This window comes from Electrophorus electricus, chromosome 5, assembly GCF_013358815.1.
Source record: "Electrophorus electricus isolate fEleEle1 chromosome 5, fEleEle1.pri, whole genome shotgun sequence".
NCBI classification, from domain to species: Eukaryota; Metazoa; Chordata; class Actinopteri; order Gymnotiformes; family Gymnotidae; genus Electrophorus; species Electrophorus electricus.
This window is the reverse complement of record NC_049539.1, coordinates 22,828,904-22,847,626: the sequence shown is the minus strand read 5'-3', so window position 1 is coordinate 22,847,626 and position 18,723 is coordinate 22,828,904. Positions and strand designations below refer to the sequence as shown.

General features: G+C 40.5%; 2 protein-coding genes across 10 annotated transcripts in view; both read left to right on the top strand.

Annotated features, from left to right (window-relative positions):
• The window catches only part of LOC113569361 (NACHT, LRR and PYD domains-containing protein 12-like), a 138,145-nt gene extending 132,997 nt beyond the window's left edge, over window positions 1-5,148 (top strand). For 2 of the 9 annotated variants that reach the window (XM_035526168.1, XM_035526167.1), the window contains exons 5-7: window positions 1,207-1,380; window positions 2,735-2,908; window positions 4,896-5,137. In XM_035526168.1, the coding sequence (XP_035382061.1) occupies window positions 1,207-1,380; window positions 2,735-2,908; window positions 4,896-5,094 (547 nt within the window). In that variant the 3' untranslated portion in view covers window positions 5,095-5,137. Of the gene's footprint in view, window positions 1-1,206; window positions 1,381-2,734; window positions 2,909-4,895 lie in introns of all 9 variants that reach the window. The other 7 variants (XM_035526161.1, XM_035526164.1, XM_035526163.1 and 4 more) reach the window with 7 other exon arrangements.
• LOC118240081 (pre-mRNA-processing factor 17-like) overlaps window positions 1-18,723 on the top strand; it is a 91,781-nt gene that overhangs the window by 59,872 nt on the left and 13,186 nt on the right.

Sequence of the window (18,723 nt, the reverse complement as noted above, 5' to 3'; positions counted from 1 at the left end):
TTTGTGAAGTGACGTATACACAGTAAAACAGTTATATCTTTGTGAAGTGACGTATTCACAGTAAAACAGTTATATCTTTGTGAAGTGACGTGTTCACAGTAAAACAGTTATATCTTTGTGAAGTGACGTGTTCACAGTAAAACAGTTACATCCTTATGAAGTGACGTGTTCACAGTAAAACAGTTATATCTTTATGAAGTGACGTGTTCACAGTAAAATCTTTGTGAAGTGACATGTTCACAGTAAAACAGTTACATCCTTATGAAGTGATATATTCACAGTAAAACAGTTATATCTTTGTGAAGTGACGTATTCACAGTAAAACAGTTTTATCCTTATGAAGTGACGTATACACAGTAAAACAGTTATATCTTTGTGAAGTGACGTATACACAGTAAAACAGTTATATCTTTGTGAAGTGACGTATTCACAGTAAAACAGTTATATCTTTGTGAAGTGACGTGTTCACAGTAAAACAGTTATCTTTATGAAGTGACGTGTTCACAGTAAAACAGTTGCATCCTCATGAAGTGACGTGTTCACAGTAAAACAGTTATATCTTTATGAAGTGACGTATTCACAGTAAAACAGTTATATCTTTGTGAAGTGACGTGTTCACAGTAAAACAGTTACATCCTCATGAAGTGACGTGTTCACAGTAAAACAGTTATATCTTCGTGAAGTGACGTGTTCACAGTAAAACAGTTACATCCTCATGAAGTGACGTGTTCACAGTAAAACAGTTATATCTTTATGAAGTGACGTATTCACAGTAAAACAGTTATATCTTTATGAAGTGACGTATTCACAGTAAAACAGTTATCTTTATGAAGTGACATATTCACAGTAAAACAGTTATATCTTTGTGAAGTGACGTATTCACAGTAAAACAGTTATCTTTATGAAGTGATGTATTTAGGTGATCGGGGCTTTTGGATCTTTTTCTTGTGTTCAAGTGAGAAGCACCTCCCCTCCTTCATGAATTAATGTGCTACAGCTGCTCTGACACATTTTACTTTCACCAGATTCTGACAGCTTTTTCATAATTTATTTTTATCACTGTATTGTTTAGTCTCCAGATATGTTAATTCATGTAAAAATAGCAATTAATGAATAATTATTGTTAACAGAATGTTGTTTGTTATTTCTGTGAGCCTTGATTTCATGCTGTTTTAACACTGGGCTTTATTTTCTGTGTCTTTGCAGTCTTACAGGCTGTAACCTCACAACAGACCGCAGTAAAAGTCTCTCCTCTGTTCTGACATCAGCCAAGTCCTTCCTGAGAGAACTGCACCTCAGAAATTGTGACTTTCAGGATTCAGGAGTGAAGCAGCTCTCTGCTGCACTGAAGAGTTCACACTGTAAACTGGAGATTCTCAGGTGAGACACTAAACTGGAGAAGACAAGAACAGGGCCGATGCTGCAGCCCCTTTGTTCTGCCCTCTGATTAAGTTACTAACCTAAACCCCTAACCCCTACCCCTCTGATTGTTACTAACCCCTAACCCCTACCCCTCTGATTAAGTTACTAACCCCTAACCCCCTAACCCCTACCCCTCTGATTTTTAGTAACCCCTAACCCCTACCCCTCTGATTGTTACTAACCCCTAACCCCTACCCCTCTGATTAAGTTACTAACCCCTACCCCTCTGATTAAGTTACTAACCCCTAACCCTCTGATTAAGTTACTAACCCCTAACCCCCTAACCCCTACCCCTCTGATTTTTACTAACCCCTAACCCCTACCCCTCTGATTACGTTACTAACCCCTAACCCTCTGATTAAGTTACTAACCCCTAACCCTCTGATTAAGTTACTAACCCCTAAACCCCTACCCCTCTGATTAAGTTACTAACCCCTACCCCTCTGATTAAGTTACTAACCCCTAACCCCCTAACCCCTACCCATCTGATTGTTACTAACCCCTAACCCCTACTCCTCTGATTGTTACTAACCCCTACCCCTCTGATTAAGTTACTAACCCCTAACCCCCTAACCCCTACCCCTCTGATTTTTACTAACCCCTAACCCCTACCCCTCTGATTAAGTTACTAACCCCTAACCCCTACCCCTCTGATTTTTACTAACCCCTAACCCTCTGATTAAGTTACTAACCCCTAACCCTCTGATTAAGTTACTAACCCCTAACCCCCTAACCCCTACCCCTCTGATTTTTACTAACCCCTAACCCCTACCCCTCTGATTAAGTTATTAACCCCTAACCCCCTAACCCCTACCCCTCTGATTTTTACTAACCCCTAACCCCTACCCCTCTGATTTTTACTAACCCCTAACCCCTACCCCTCTGATTAAGTTACTAACCCCTACCCCTCTGATTACGTTACTAACCCCTAACCCTCTGATTAAGTTACTAACCCCTAACCCCTACCCCTCTGATTAAGTTAATAACCCCTACCCCTCTGAATAAGCCATTAAAAAAGATTGACTCTAACTAACCCCTAAACCCCTACCTCTGATTGTTACTAACCACTAACCCCTACTCCTTTGATTGTGTTGGTAAAAAAGATTATTGACTCTAACCAGTATTATGAAAATGTTTTTAAGATCAACACAATGTACAGCAGGAATCCAATAATTGCACAGCAAACTACACTCATTTCATCTTCTTTAAAAACCCACATAACTTTAGTTTTTCAGGCATCATGATCTAAATGCATTTTGGTCTTAATGCATTCAAAGATTCCTCACTGAATGTAAAATCTTTGTCATTGCAGACTGCCATTGTGTAATCTTGGAGAGCAGACATGTGAAATTTTGGGTGCAGCTCTTCAACTCACAAACAACCGCCTGAGAGAAATCGACCTGTCTAACAATGATCTGCAGGATTCAGGTGTGAAGTGGCTCTCTGCAGGACTGAACAGTTCACACTGTAAACTGGAGATTCTCAGGTGAACTTTCTGTGAATTCATTGTTGAAATGCAAAGTTTATGCTGTGATCTTCTGTGATGCATATTTTTAAAAGTCCAAATATAGATGTACCAGTCTTTTATATAAGATTTCAGAAAAAGGGCTTAGTTGAAGAAAATCTAGTTTAGTTAAACAAATTATTTAGGGCAGAGGTATTATTCGTTTATTTTATTCATATCTGACATATGCTACAGGTAGAGTTTGTGATAATACCTCAGAAGAATAGATTTTATCTAATTGCCACAAGTCATCAATGTTTACATCATTCTACATTGGAGAAGGAGGGTAGATCAATCTTTCATTGCACTGTACAAATGGGATGAAGTCCACAGTTTAAGTTTGTGCTGTAAGAGCCTCTTTATATTGTTAACAACAAATATATTCCCAGATCAACACAGCGTTTAGAAACATCTAAAGACAGCAGTACAAATACTAATGGATCTTAAGGGTTTGGGGACAGTGTAGTAAGCTGTACAAATACTAATGGTTCTTAAGGGTTTGGGGACGGTGTAGTGAGCTGTACAAATACTAATGGTTCTTAAGGGTTTGGGGACGGTGTAGTGAGCTGTACAAATACTAATGGTTCTTAAGGGTTTGGGGACGGTGTAGTGAGCTGTACAAATACTAATGGATCTTAAGGGTTTGGGGACAGTGTAGTGAGCTGTACAAATACTAATGGACCTTAAGGGTTTGGGGACAGTGTAGTGAGCTGTACAAATACTAATGGACCTTAAGGGTTTGGGGACAGTGTAGTGAGCTGTACAAATACTAATGGATCTTAAGGGTTTGGGGACAGTGTAGTGAGCTGTACAAATACTAATGATCTTAAGGGTTTGGGGACGGTGTAGTGAGCTGTACAAATACTAATGGATCTTAAGGGTTTGGGGACGGTGTAGTGAGCTGTACAAATACTAATGGTTCTTAAGGGTTTGGGGACAGTGTAGTGAGCTGTACAAATACTAATGGATCTTAAGGGTTTGGGGACAGTGTAGTGAGCTGTACAAATACTAATGGATCTTAAGGGTTTGGGGACAGTGTAGTGAGCTGTACAAATACTAATGGATCTTAAGGTTTGGGGACAGTGTAGTGAGCTGTACAAATACTAATGGTTCTTAAGGTTTGGGGACAGTGTAGTGAGCTGTACAAATACTAATGGATCTTAAGGGTTTGGGGACAGTGTAGTGAGTTGTACAAATACTAATGGATCTTAAGGTTTGGGGAAAGTGTAGTGAGCTGTACAAATACTAATGGTTCTTAAGGTTTGGGGAAAGTGTAGTGAGCTGTACAAATACTAATGGTTCTTAAGGTTTGGGGAAAGTGTAGTGAGCTGTCATTTTACAAAGTGGTATGTGAGATACACGATGAAAGTGAAGATTACAGTACTAGTCTTTTTTCAACATGTAAGTAACCTCTGAATAGCAGGAACAAGCTTACGAGGTTCACCGTTTACAGAAACCTGCTGGGTTATTCCACGTTAACCAGTGACTGAAAACTCAGTTAAAAACAGTGACTAACTCATAAGAAACAAGACTGGAGAATCAGGGCAGTGGGGACCAAAGAGCAAAGTGGGAAAGTTTATATCACATCAAAAGCCATTTTCTTAATGGTTTAAGGGTAGAATTGACTGCAGTTCTCCTTTCTAATTATAAATAAAAATAATATAAATATAACAAATAGCGATGTTGAAAATGAACCATAAAGTACAAAACATTCTTTAGACTTTCATCTGCTACTATGGAAACAAAAATACTACCAATGATTATTACAAATTTTTAATAACATTGGGAATAATTACATCAAGAAGACAATAGGCATGTGTTATCATGAAAAAGTTAAGAATATTTAAAAAATGTTAAAAACTTCCAGATAAAAAGGTTACTGTGTCATGGTTTGTAATCCCTAATTTTTCTTTATAGTAAAGTCTGCTACGTGCAAACACATTTTCCTCTTTCTCCCTCCTATCTGCAGACTGTCTGGTTGTTTGGTCACAGAGGAAGGTTGTTCTTCTCTGGCTTCAGCTCTGAGCTCAAACCTCTCCCACCTCAAAGAACTGGATCTGACCTACAACCACCCAGGAGAGTCAGGAGTGAAGCTGCTCTCTGCTAGACTGGAGGATCCCCACTGCAGTCTGGACACTCTCAGGTATGTAGAAATCCCCTGTCCTTGAACTGATCTGATACTCAACTGTGTTCTCAAATACAACCTGCTCTCATACACAGTGAAGCAGGAACATTAGTGGATAGTGTGTGTGTGTGTGTGTGTGGGTGTGTGTGAGAGAGAGAGAGAGAGAGAGAGAGAGAGAGAGAGAGAGAACTATTATCTGTGTGAGAGAGACAGAAATTTAATCTGTGTGAGAAAGAGAGACAGAACTATTATCTGTGTGTGAGAGAGAGAGAGAGAGAGAGAGAGACAGAACTATTATCTGTGTGAGAGAGAGAGAGAGACAGAACTATTATCTGTGTGAGAGAGAGAGAGAGACAGAACTATTATCTGTGTGAGAGAGAGAGAGAGACAGAACTATTATCTGTGTGAGAGAGAGAGAGAGAGACAGAACTATTATCTGTGTGAGAGAGAGAGAGAGAGACAGAACTATTATCTGTGTGAGAGAGAGAGAGAGAGAGAGAGAGAGACAGAACTATTATCTGTGTGAGAGAGAGAGAGACAGAACTATTATCTGTGAGAGAGGGAGAGAGACAGAACTATTATCTGTGAGAGAGAGAGAGAGAGACGGAACTATTATCTGTGAGAGAGAGAGAGAGAGAGAGAGAACTATTATCTGTGTGAGAGAGAGAGAGAGACAGAACTATTATCTGTGTGAGAGAGAGAGAGAGACAGAACTATTATCTGTGTGAGAGAGAGAGAGAGAGACAGAACTATTATCTGTGTGAGAGAGAGAGAGAGAGAGAGAGAGACAGAACTATTATCTGTGTGAGAGAGAGAGAGACAGAACTATTATCTGTGAGAGAGGGAGAGAGACAGAACTATTATCTGTGAGAGAGAGAGAGAGAGACGGAACTATTATCTGTGAGAGAGAGAGAGAGAGAGAGACAGAACTATTATCTGTGAGAGAGAGAGAGAGACAGAACTATTATCTGTGAGAGAGAGAGACAGAACTATTATCTGTGAGAGAGAGAGAGACAGAACTATTATCTGTGAGAGAGAGAGAGAGACAGAACTATTATCTGTGAGAGAGAGAGAGAGACAGAACTATTATCTGTGAGAGAGAGAGAGAGACAGAACTATTATCTGTGAGAGAGAGAGAGACAGAACTATTATCTGTGAGAGAGAGAGAGAGACAGAACTATTATCTGTGAGAGAGAGAGAGACAGAACTATTATCTGTGAGAGAGAGAGAGAGACAGAACTATTATCTGTGAGAGAGAGAGAGAGACAGAACTATTATCTGTGAGAGAGAGAGAGAGACAGAACTATTATCTGTGAGAGAGAGAGAGAGACAGAACTATTATCTGTGAGAGAGAGAGAGAGACAGAACTATTATCTGTGAGAGAGAGAGAGAGACAGAACTATTATCTGTGAGAGAGAGAGAGACAGAACTATTATCTGTGTGAGAGAGAGAGAGACAGAACTATTATCTGTGTGAGAGAGAGAGAGACAGAACTATTATCTGTGTGAGAGAGAGAGAGACAGAACTATTATCTGTGTGTGAGAGAGAGAGAGAGACAGAACTATTATCTGCGTGAGAGAGAGAGAGACAGAACTATTATCTGTGTGAGAGAGAGAGAGAGACAACTATTATCTGTGTGAGAGAGAGAGAGACAGAACTATTATCAGTGTGAGAGAGAGAGAGACAGAACTATTATCTGTGTGAGAGAGAGAGAGACAGAACTATTATCTGTGTGAGAGAGAGAGAGACAGAACTATTATCTGTGTGAGAGAGAGACAGAACTATTATCTGTGTGTGAGAGAGAGAGAGAGAGAGAGAGACAGAACTATTATCTGTGTGAGAGAGAGAGAGAGACAGAACTATTATCTGTGTGAGAGAGAGGCAGACAGAACTATTTGTGTGAGAGAGAGAGACAGAACTATTATCTGTGTGAGAGAGAGAGAGAGAGAGAGAGAGAGAGAGTGACAGAACTATTATCTGTGTGAGAGAGAGAGACAGAACTATTATCTGTGTGAGAGAGAGAGACAGAACTATTATCTGTGAGAGAGAGACAGAACTATTATCTGTGTGCGAGAGAGAGAGAGAGACAGAACTATTCTGTGTGAGAGAGAGAGAGAGAGAGACAGAACTATTCTGTGTGAGAGAGAGAGAGAGACAGAACTATTATCTGTGTGAGAGAGAGAGAGAGACAGAACTTTTATCTGTGTGAGAGAGAGAGAGAGACAGAACTATTCTCTGTGAGAGAGAGAGAGACAGAACTATTATCTGTGTGTGAGAGAGAGAGAGACAACTATTATCTGTGTGAGAGAGAGAGAGAGAGAGAGAGAGACAGAACTATTATCTGTGTGAGAGAGAGAGACAGAACTATTATCTGTGAGAGAGAGAGACAGAACTATTATCTGTGAGAGAGAGAGACAGAACTATTATCTGTGAGATAGAGAGACAGAACTATTATCTGTGAGATAGAGAGAGAGAACTATTATCTGTGTGAGAGAGATAGAGAGAACTATTATCTGTGTGAGAGAGAGAGAGAACTATTATCTGTGTGAGGGAGAGAGACAGAACTATTATCTGTGTGAGAGAGAGAGAGAACTATTATCTGTGTGAGGGAGAGAGACAGAACTATTATCTGTGTGAGGGAGAGAGAGAGAGACAGAACTATTATCTGTGTGAGAGAGAGAGACAGAACTATTATCTGTGTGAGAGAGAGAGAGAAACAGAACTATTATCTGTGTGAGAGAGAGAGAGAAACAGAACTATTATCTGTGTGAGAGAGAGAGAGAAACAGAACTATTATCTGTGTGAGAGAGAGAGAGAAACAGAACTATTATCTGTGTGAGAGAGAGAGACAGAACTATTATCTGTGTGAGAGAGAGAGAGACAGAACTATTATCTGTGTGAGAGAGAGAGAGACAGAACTATTATCTGTGTGTGAGAGAGGAGAGAGAGAGAGAGACAGAACTATTATCTGTGTGAGAGAGAGAGAGAGAGACAACTATTAACTTTGTGAGAGAGAGAGAGACAGAACTATTTGTGTGAGAGAGAGAGACAGAACTATTATCTGTGTGAGAGAGAGAGAGACAGAACTATTATCTGTGTGTGAGAGAGAGAGAGACAGAACTATTCTCTGTGTGAGAGAGAGAGACAGAACTATTATCTGTGAGAGAGAGAGAGACAGAACTATTATCTGTGAGAGAGAGAGAGACAGAACTATTATCTGTGAGAGAGAGAGACAGAACTATTATCTGTGAGAGAGAGAGACAGAACTATTATCTGTGAGAGAGAGAGAGAAAGACAGAACTATTATCTGTGAGAGAGAGAGAGAGAGACAGAACTATCATCTGTGAGAGAGAGAGAGAGAGAGACAGAACTATTATCTGTGAGAGAGAGAGAGAGAGAACTATTATCTGTGTGAGAGAGATAGAGAGAGAGAACTATTATCTGTGTGAGAGAGAGAGAGAGAACTATTATCTGTGAGAGAGAGAGAGAAAGACAACTATTAACTTTGTGAGAGAGAGAGAGACAGAACTATTTGTGTGAGAGAGAGAGACAGAACTATTATCTGTGTGAGAGAGAGAGAGACAGAACTATTATCTGTGTGAGGGAGAGAGAGAGAGAGAGAGAGAGAGTGACAGAATTATTATCTGTGTGAGAGAGAGAGAGTGACAGAACTATTATCTGTGTGTGAGAGAGAGAGAGAGAGAACTATTATCTGTGTGAGAGAGAGAGAGAGAACTATTATCTGTGAGAGAGAGAGAGAGAGAGAGACAACTATTAACTTTGTGAGAGAGAGAGTGACAGAACTATTTGTGTGAGAGAGAGAGACAGAACTATTATCTGTGTGAGAGAGAGAGAGACAGAACTATTATCTGTGTGAGGGAGAGAGAGAGAGAGAGAGAGAGAGTGACAGAATTATTATCTGTGTGAGAGAGAGAGAGTGACAGAACTATTATCTGTGTGTGAGAGAGAGAGAGACAGAACTATTCTCTGTGTGAGAGAGAGAGACAGAACTATTATCTGTGAGAGAGAGAGAGACAGAACTATTATCTGTGAGAGAGAGAGAGACAGAACTATTATCTGTGAGAGAGAGAGACAGAACTATTATCTGTGAGAGAGAGAGAGAAAGACAGAACTATTATCTGTGAGAGAGAGAGAGAGAGACAGAACTATCATCTGTGAGAGAGAGAGAGAGAGACAGAACTATTATCTGTGAGAGAGAGAGAGAGAGAACTATTATCTGTGTGAGAGAGATAGAGAGAGAGAACTATTATCTGTGAGAGAGAGAGAGAGAACTATTATCTGTGTGAGAGAGAGAGAGAGAACTATTATCTGTGTGAGAGAGAGAGAGAGAACTATTATCTGTGTGTGAGAGAGAGAGAGACAGAACTATTATCTGTGAGAGAGAGAGAGAGACAGAACTATTATCTGTGTGAGAGAGAGAGACAGAACTATTATCTGTGAGAGAGAGAGAGAGAGACAGAACTATTATCTGTGTGAGAGAGAGAGACAGAACTATTATCTGTGAGAGAGAGAGAGAGAGAGACAGAACTATTATCTGTGAGAGAGAGAGAGAGAGACAGAACTATTATCTGTGAGAGAGAGAGAGAGAGAGAGACAGAACTATTATCTGTGAGAGAGAGAGAGAGAGACAGAACTATTATCTGTGAGAGAGAGAGACAGAACTATTATCTGTGAGAGAGAGAGAGAGACAGAACTATTATCTGTGAGAGAGAGAGACAGAACTATTATCTGTGAGAGAGAGAGAGACAGAACTATTATCTGTGAGAGAGAGCGAGAGAGAGAGAGAGACAGAACTATTATCTGTGAGAGAGAGAGAGAGAGAGAGACAGAACTATTATCTGTGAGAGAGAGAGAGAGAGACAGAACTATTATCTGTGAGAGAGAGAGAGAGAGACAGAACTATTATCTGTGAGAGAGAGAGAGAGACAGAACTATTATCTGTGTGAGAGAGATAGAGAGAGAGAACTATTATCTGTGAGAGAGATAGAGAGAGAGAACTATTATCTGTGTGAGAGAGAGAGAGAACTATTATCTGTGTGAGAGAGAGAGAGAACTATTATCTGTGTGAGAGAGAGAGAGAGAGAACTATTATCTGTGTGAGAGAGAGAGAGAGAGAACTATTATCTGTGTGAGAGAGAGACAGAACTATTATCTGTGTGAGAGAGAGAGACAGAACTATTATCTGTGTGAGAGAGAGAGACAGAACTATTATCTGTGTGAGAGAGAGAGACAGAACTATTATCTGTGTGAGAGAGAGACAGAACTATTATCTGTGTGAGAGAGAGAGAGACAGAACTATTATCTGTGTGAGAGAGAGAGAGACAGAACTATTATCTGTGTGAGAGAGAGAGAGACAGAACTATTATCTGTGTGAGAGAGAGAGAAACAGAACTTTTATCTGTGTGAGAGAGAGAGACAGAACTATTATCTGTGTGAGAGAGAGAGAGAGACTGAACTATTATCTGTGTGTGAGAGAGAGACAGAACTATTATCTGTGAGAGAGAGAGAGAGAGACAGAACTATTATCTGTGAGAGAGAGAGAGACAGAAATATTCTCTGTGTGAGAGAGAGAGACAGAACTATTATCTGTGTGTGAGAGAGAGAGAGAGACAGAACTATTATCTGTGTGAGAGAGAGAGAGAGAGACAGAACTATTATCTGTGTGAGAGAGAGAGAGAGACAGAACTATTATCTGTGTGAGAGAGAGAGAGAGACAGAACTATTATCTGTGTGAGAGAGAGAGAGAGACAGAACTATTATCTGTGTGAGAGAGAGAGAGAGACAGAACTATTATCTGTGTGAGAGAGAGAGAGAGACAGAACTATTATCTGTGTGAGAGAGAGAGAGACAGAACTATTATCTGTGTGAGAGAGAGAGAGAGACAGAACTATTATCTGTGTGAGAGAGAGAGAGACAGAACTATTATCTGTGTGAGAGGGAGAGAGAGAGAGAGAGAGTGACAGAATTATTATCTGTGTGAGAGAGAGAGAGAGACAGAACTATTATCTGTGTGAGAGGGAGAGAGAGAGAGAGAGAGACAGAACTATTATCTGTGTGAGAGAGAGAGAGAGACAGAACTATTCTGTGTGTGAGAGAGAGAGAGAGAGAGACAGAACTATTCTGTGTGAGAGAGAGAGAGAGACAGAACTATTATCTGTGTGAGAGAGAGAGAGAGACAGAACTATTATCTGTGTGAGAGAGAGAGACAGAACTATTATCTGTGTGTGAGAGAGAGAGAGACAGAACTATTATCTGTGTGCGAGAGAGAGAGAGACAGAACTATTATCTGTGTGTGAGAGAGAGAGAGAGAGAGAGAGAGACAGAACTATTATCTGTGTGTGAGAGAGAGAGAGACAGAACTATTATCTGTGTGAGAGAGAGAGAGACAGAACTATTATCTGTGAGAGAGAGAGACAGAACTATTATCTGTGAGATAGAGAGAGAGAACTATTATCTGTGTGAGAGAGATAGAGAGAGAGAACTATTATCTGTGAGAGAGATAGAGAGAGAGAACTATTATCTGTGTGAGAGGGAGAGAGAGATAGAGAGAGAGAACTATTATCTGTGTGAGATAGAGAGAGAGAACTATTATCTGTGTGAGATAGAGAGAGAGAACTATTATCTGTGTGAGAGATAGAGAGAGAGAACTATTATCTGTGTGAGAGATAGAGAGAGAGAACTATTATCTGTGTGAGAGAGAGAGAGAACTATTATCTGTGTGAGGGAGAGAGAGAGAGAGAGAGTGACAGAACTATTATCTGTGAGAGAGAGAGAGAGAGAGAGACAGAACTATTATCTGTGTGAGAGAGAGAGACAGAACTATTATCTGTGTGAGAGAGAGAGAGAAACAGAACTATTATCTGTGTGAGAGAGAGAGAGAAACAGAACTATTATCTGTGTGAGAGAGAGAGAAACAGAACTATTATCTGTGTGAGAGAGAGAGAGACAGAACTATTATCTGTGTGAGAGAGAGAGAGAGACAGAACTATTATCTGTGTGAGAGAGAGAGAGACAGAACTATTATCTGTGTGAGAGAGAGAGAGACAGAACTATTATCTGTGTGAGAGAGAGAGACAGAACTATTCTCTGTGTGAGAAAGAGAGACAGAACTATTCTCTGTGTGAGAGAGAGAGAGACAGAACTATTATCTGTGTGTGAGAGAGGAGAGAGAGAGAGAGAGAGACAGAACTATTCTCTGTGTGAGAGAGAGAGACAGAACTATTATCTGTGTGCGAGAGAGAGAGAGACAGAACTATTATCTGTGTGTGAGAGAGAGAGAGAGAGAGAGAGACAGAACTATTATCTGTGTGTGAGAGAGAGAGAGAGACAGAACTATTATCTGTGTGAGAGAGAGAGAGAGACAGAACTATTATCTGTGAGAGAGAGAGACAGAACTATTATCTGTGAGATAGAGAGAGAGAACTATTATCTGTGTGAGAGAGATAGAGAGAGAGAACTATTATCTGTGAGAGAGATAGAGAGAGAGAACTATTATCTGTGTGAGAGGGAGAGAGAGATAGAGAGAGAGAACTATTATCTGTGTGAGATAGAGAGAGAGAACTATTATCTGTGTGAGATAGAGAGAGAGAACTATTATCTGTGTGAGAGATAGAGAGAGAGAACTATTATCTGTGTGAGAGATAGAGAGAGAGAACTATTATCTGTGTGAGAGAGAGAGAGAACTATTATCTGTGTGAGAGAGAGAGAGAGAGAGAGAGTGACAGAACTATTATCTGTGAGAGAGAGAGAGAGAGAGAGACAGAACTATTATCTGTGTGAGAGAGAGAGACAGAACTATTATCTGTGTGAGAGAGAGAGAGAAACAGAACTATTATCTGTGTGAGAGAGAGAGAGAAACAGAACTATTATCTGTGTGAGAGAGAGAGAAACAGAACTATTATCTGTGTGAGAGAGAGAGAGACAGAACTATTATCTGTGTGAGAGAGAGAGAGAGACAGAACTATTATCTGTGTGAGAGAGAGAGAGACAGAACTATTATCTGTGTGAGAGAGAGAGAGACAGAACTATTATCTGTGTGAGAGAGAGAGACAGAACTATTCTCTGTGTGAGAAAGAGAGACAGAACTATTCTCTGTGTGAGAGAGAGAGAGACAGAACTATTATCTGTGTGTGAGAGAGGAGAGAGAGAGAGAGAGAGACAGAACTATTCTCTGTGTGAGAGAGAGAGACAGAACTATTATCTGTGAGAGAGAGAGAGACAGAACTATTATCTGTGAGAGAGAGAGACAGAACTATTATCTGTGAGAGAGAGAGAGAGAGAGACAGAACTATTATCTGTGAGAGAGAGAGAGAGAGAGAGACAGAACTATCATCTGTGAGAGAGAGATAGAGAGAGAGAACTATTATCTGTGAGAGAGAGAGAGAGAACTATTATCTGTGAGAGAGAGAGAGAGAACTATTATCTGTGAGAGAGAGAGAGAACTATTATCTGTGTGAGAGAGAGAGAGAGAGAGAGAACTATTATCTGTGTGAGAGAGAGACAGAACTATTATCTGTGTGAGAGAGAGACAGAACTATTATCTGTGTGAGAGAGAGAGACAGAACTATTATCTGTGTGAGAGAGAGAGAAACAGAACTTTTATCTGTGTGAGAGAGAGAGAGACAGAACTATTATCTGTGTGAGAGAGAGAGAGAGAGACTGAACTATTATCTGTGTGTGAGAGAGAGAGACAGAACTATTATCTGTGAGAGAGAGAGAGAGAGACAGAACTATTATCTGTGAGAGAGAGAGAGACAGAACTATTATCTGTGTGTGAGAGAGAGACAGAACTATTATCTGTGAGAGGGAGAGAGAGAGAGAGAGAGTGACAGAACTATTATCTGTGAGAGAGAGAGAGAGAGAACTATTATCTGTGTGAGAGAGAGAGACAGAACTATTATCTGTGTGAGAGAGAGACAGAACTATTATCTGTGTGAGAGAGAGAGAAACAGAACTTTTATCTGTGTGAGAGAGAGAGAGACAGAACTATTATCTGTGTGAGAGAGAGAGAGAGAGACTGAACTATTATCTGTGTGTGAGAGAGAGAGACAGAACTATTATCTGTGAGAGAGAGAGAGAGAGACAGAACTATTATCTGTGAGAGAGAGAGAGACAGAACTATTATCTGTGTGTGAGAGAGAGACAGAACTATTATCTGTGAGAGGGAGAGAGAGAGAGAGAGAGAGTGACAGAACTATTATCTGTGAGAGAGAGAGAGAGAGAGACAGAACTATTATCTGTGTGAGAGAGAGAGAGAGAGAGACAGAACTATTATCTGTGTGAGAGAGAGAGACAGAACTATTATCTGTGTGAGAGAGAGAGAGAGAGATACAGAACTATTATCTGTGTGAGAGAGAGAGACAGAACTATTCTCTGTGTGAGAGAGAGAGACAGAACTATTCTCTGTGTGAGAGAGAGAGACAGAACTATTCTCTGTGTGAGAGAGAGAGACAGAACTATTCTCTGTGTGAGAGAGAGAGACAGAACTATTATCTGTGTGTGAGAGAGAGAGAGAGACAGAACTATTATCTGTGTGAGAGAGAGAGAGAGAGACAGAACTATTATCTGTGTGAGAGAGAGAGAGAGAGAGAGAGAGAGACAGAACTATTATCTGTGTGAGAGAGAGAGAGAGACAGAACTATTATCTGTGTGTGAGAGAGAGACAGAACTATTATCTGTGTGAGAGGGAGAGAGAGAGAGAGAGAGAGAGTGACAGAACTATTATCTGTGAGAGAGAGAGAGAGAGACAGAACTATTATCTGTGTGAGAGAGAGAGAGAGACAGAACTATTATCTGTGTGAGAGAGAGAGAGACAGAACTATTATCTGTGTGAGAGAGAGACAGAACTATTATCTTTGTGAGAGAGAGAGAGAGAGATACAGAACTATTCTCTGTGTGAGAGAGAGAGACAGAACTATTCTCTGTGTGTGAGAGAGAGACAGAACTATTCTCTGTGTGAGAGAGAGAGACAGAACTATTATCTGTGTGTGAGAGAGAGAGAGAGAGAGACAGAACTATTATCTGTGTGAGAGAGAGAGACAGAACTATTATCTGTGTGAGAGAGAGAGAGAGACAGAACTATTATCTGTGTGAGAGAGAGAGAGAGAGACAGAACTATTATCTGTGTGAGAGAGAGAGTGACAGAACTATTATCTGTGTGAGAGAGAGAGAGAGACAGAACTATTATCTGTGTGAGAGAGAGAGAGACAGAACTATTATCTGTGTGTGAGAGAGAGAGAGACAGAACTATTATCTGTGTGAGAGAGAGAGAGAGACAGAACTATTATCTGTGTGAGAGAGAGAGAGAGACAGAACTATTATCTGTGTGAGAGAGAGAGAGAGACAGAACTATTATCTGTGTGAGAGAGAGAGAGAGACAGAACTATTATCTGTGTGAGAGAGAGAGAGAGACAGAACTATTATCTGTGTGAGAGGGAGAGAGAGAGAGAGAGAGAGAGTGTGACAGAATTATTATCTGTGTGAGAGAGAGAGAGAGAGACAGAACTATTATCTGTGTGAGAGGGAGAGAGAGAGAGAGAGAGACAGAACTATTATCTGTGTGAGAGAGAGAGAGAGACAGAACTATTATCTGTGTGAGAGAGAGAGAGAGACAGAACTATTGTGTGTGAGAGAGAGAGAGAGAGAGACAGAACTATTCTGTGTGAGAGAGAGAGAGACAGAACTATTATCTGTGTGAGAGAGAGAGAGACAGAACTATTATCTGTGTGAGAGAGAGAGAGAGAGAGACAGAACTATTCTCTGTGAGAGAGAGAGAGACAGAACTATTATCTGTGTGCGAGAGAGAGAGAGACAGAACTATTATCTGTGTGAGAGAGAGAGAGAGAGAGAGAGACAGAACTATTATCTGTGAGAGAGAGAGACAGAACTATTATCCGTGAGATAGAGAGAGAGAACTATTATCTGTGTGAGAGAGATAGAGAGAGAGAACTATTATCTGTGAGAGAGATAGAGAGAGAGAACTATTATCTGTGTGAGAGGGAGAGAGAGATAGAGAGAGAGAACTATTATCTGTGTGAGATAGAGAGAGAGAACTATTATCTGTGTGAGAGATAGAGAGAGAGAACTATTATCTGTGTGAGAGAGAGAGAACTATTATCTGTGTGAGGGAGAGAGAGAGAGAACTATTATCTGTGTGAGAGAGAGAGAACTATTATCTGTGTGAGGGAGAGAGAGAGAGAGAGAGTGACAGAACTATTATCTGTGAGAGAGAGAGAGAGAGAGACAGAACTATTATCTGTGTGAGAGAGAGACAGAACTATTATCTGTGTGAGAGAGAGAGAGAAACAGAACTATTATCTGTGTGAGAGAGAGAGAGAGAAACAGAACTATTATCTGTGTGAGAGAGAGAGACAGAACTATTATCTGTGTGAGAGAGAGAGAGAGACAGAACTATTATCTGTGTGAGAGAGAGAGAGACAGAACTATTATCTGTGTCAGAGAGAGAGAGAGATACAGAACTATTCTCTGTGTGAGAGAGAGAGACAGAACTATTCTCTGTGTGAGAGAGAGAGACAGAACTATTATCTGTGTGTGAGAGAGGAGAGAGAGAGAGAGAGACAGAACTATTATCTGTGAGAGAGAGAGAGAGAGAGAGACAGAAATATTATCTGTGTGAGAGAGAGAGAGAGAGAGAGAGAGACAACTATTAACTTTGCGAGAGAGAGAGAGACAGAACTATTTGTGTGAGAGAGAGAGACAGAACTATCTGTGTGAGAGAGAGAGAGTGACAGAATTATTATCTGTGTGAGAGAGAGAGAGTGACAGAACTATTATCTGTGTGAGAGAGAGAGAGAGACAGAACTATTCTCTGTGTGAGAGAGAGAGAGAGACAGAACTATTATCTGTGAGAGAGAGAGAGACAGAACTATTATCTGTGAGAGAGAGAGACAGAACTATTATCTGTGAGAGAGAGAGACAGAACTATTATCTGTGAGAGAGAGAGAGAAAGACAGAACTATTATCTGTGAGAGAGAGAGAGAGACAGAACTATCATCTGTGAGAGAGAGATAGAGAGAGAGAACTATTATCTGTGTGAGAGAGAGAGAGAGAACTATTATCTGTGTGAGAGAGAGAGAGAACTATTATCTGTGTGAGAGAGAGAGAGAGAACTATTATCTGTGTGAGAGAGAGAGACAGAACTATTATCTGTGTGAGAGAGAGAGAAACAGAACTATTATCTGTGTGAGAGAGAGAGACAGAACTATTATCTGTGTGAGAGAGAGAGAGAGAGAGAGACTGAACTATTATCTGTGTGTGAGAGAGAGAGACAGAACTATTATCTGTGAGAGAGAGAGAGAGAGACAGAACTATTATCTGTGTGAGAGAGAGAGAGAGAGAGACTGAACTATTATCTGTGTGTGAGAGAGAGAGACAGAACTATTATCTGTGAGAGAGAGAGAGAGAGACAGAACTATTATCTGTGAGAGAGAGAGACAGAACTATTATCTGTGTGAGAGAGAGAGAGACAGAACTATTATCTGTGTGAGAGAGAGAGAGACAGAACTATTATCTGTGTGTGAGAGAGAGACAGAACTATTATCTGTGAGAGGGAGAGAGAGAGAGAGAGAGAGTGACAGAACTATTATCTGTGAGAGAGAGAGAGAGAGAGACAGAACTATTATCTGTGTGAGAGAGAGAGAGAGACAGAACTATTATCTGTGTGAGAGAGAGAGACAGAACTATTATCTGTGTGAGAGAGAGAGAGATACAGAACTATTATCTGTGTGAGAGAGAGAGACAGAACTATTCTCTGTGTGAGAGAGACAGAACTATTCTCTGTGTGAGAGAGAGAGACAGAACTATTCTCTGTGTGAGAGAGAGACAGAACTATTCTCTGTGTGAGAGAGAGAGACAGAACTATTATCTGTGTGTGAGAGAGAGAGAGAGAGAGACAGAACTATTATCTGTGTGAGAGAGAGAGAGACAACTATTATCTGTGTGAGAGAGAGAGAGAGAGACAGAACTATTATCTGTGTGAGAGAGAGAGAGAGAGACAGAACTATTATCTGTGTGAGAGAGAGAGACAGAACTATTATCTGTGTGAGAGAGAGAGAGAGACAGAACTATTATCTGTGTGTGAGAGAGAGACAGAACTATTATCTGTGTGAGAGGGAGAGAGAGTGAGAGAGAGAGAGTGACAGAACTATTATCTGTGAGAGAGAGAGAGAGAGACAGAACTATTATCTGTGTGAGAGAGAGAGAGAGACAGAACTATTATCTGTGTGAGAGAGAGAGAGACAGAACTATTATCTGTGTGAGAGAGAGACAGAACTATTATCTTTGTGAGAGAGAGAGAGAGAGATACAGAACTATTCTCTGTGTGAGAGAGAGAGACAGAACTATTCTCTGTGTGTGAGAGAGAGACAGAACTATTCTCTGTGTGTGAGAGAGAGACAGAACTATTATCTGTGTGTGAGAGAGAGAGAGAGAGAGACAGAACTATTATCTGTGTGAGAGAGAGAGACAGAACTATTATCTGTGTGAGAGAGAGAGAGAGAGACAGAACTATTATCTGTGTGAGAGAGAGAGAGAGAGACAGAACTATTATCTGTGTGAGAGAGAGAGTGACAGAACTATTATCTGTGTGAGAGAGAGAGAGAGACAGAACTATTATCTGTGTGAGAGAGAGAGA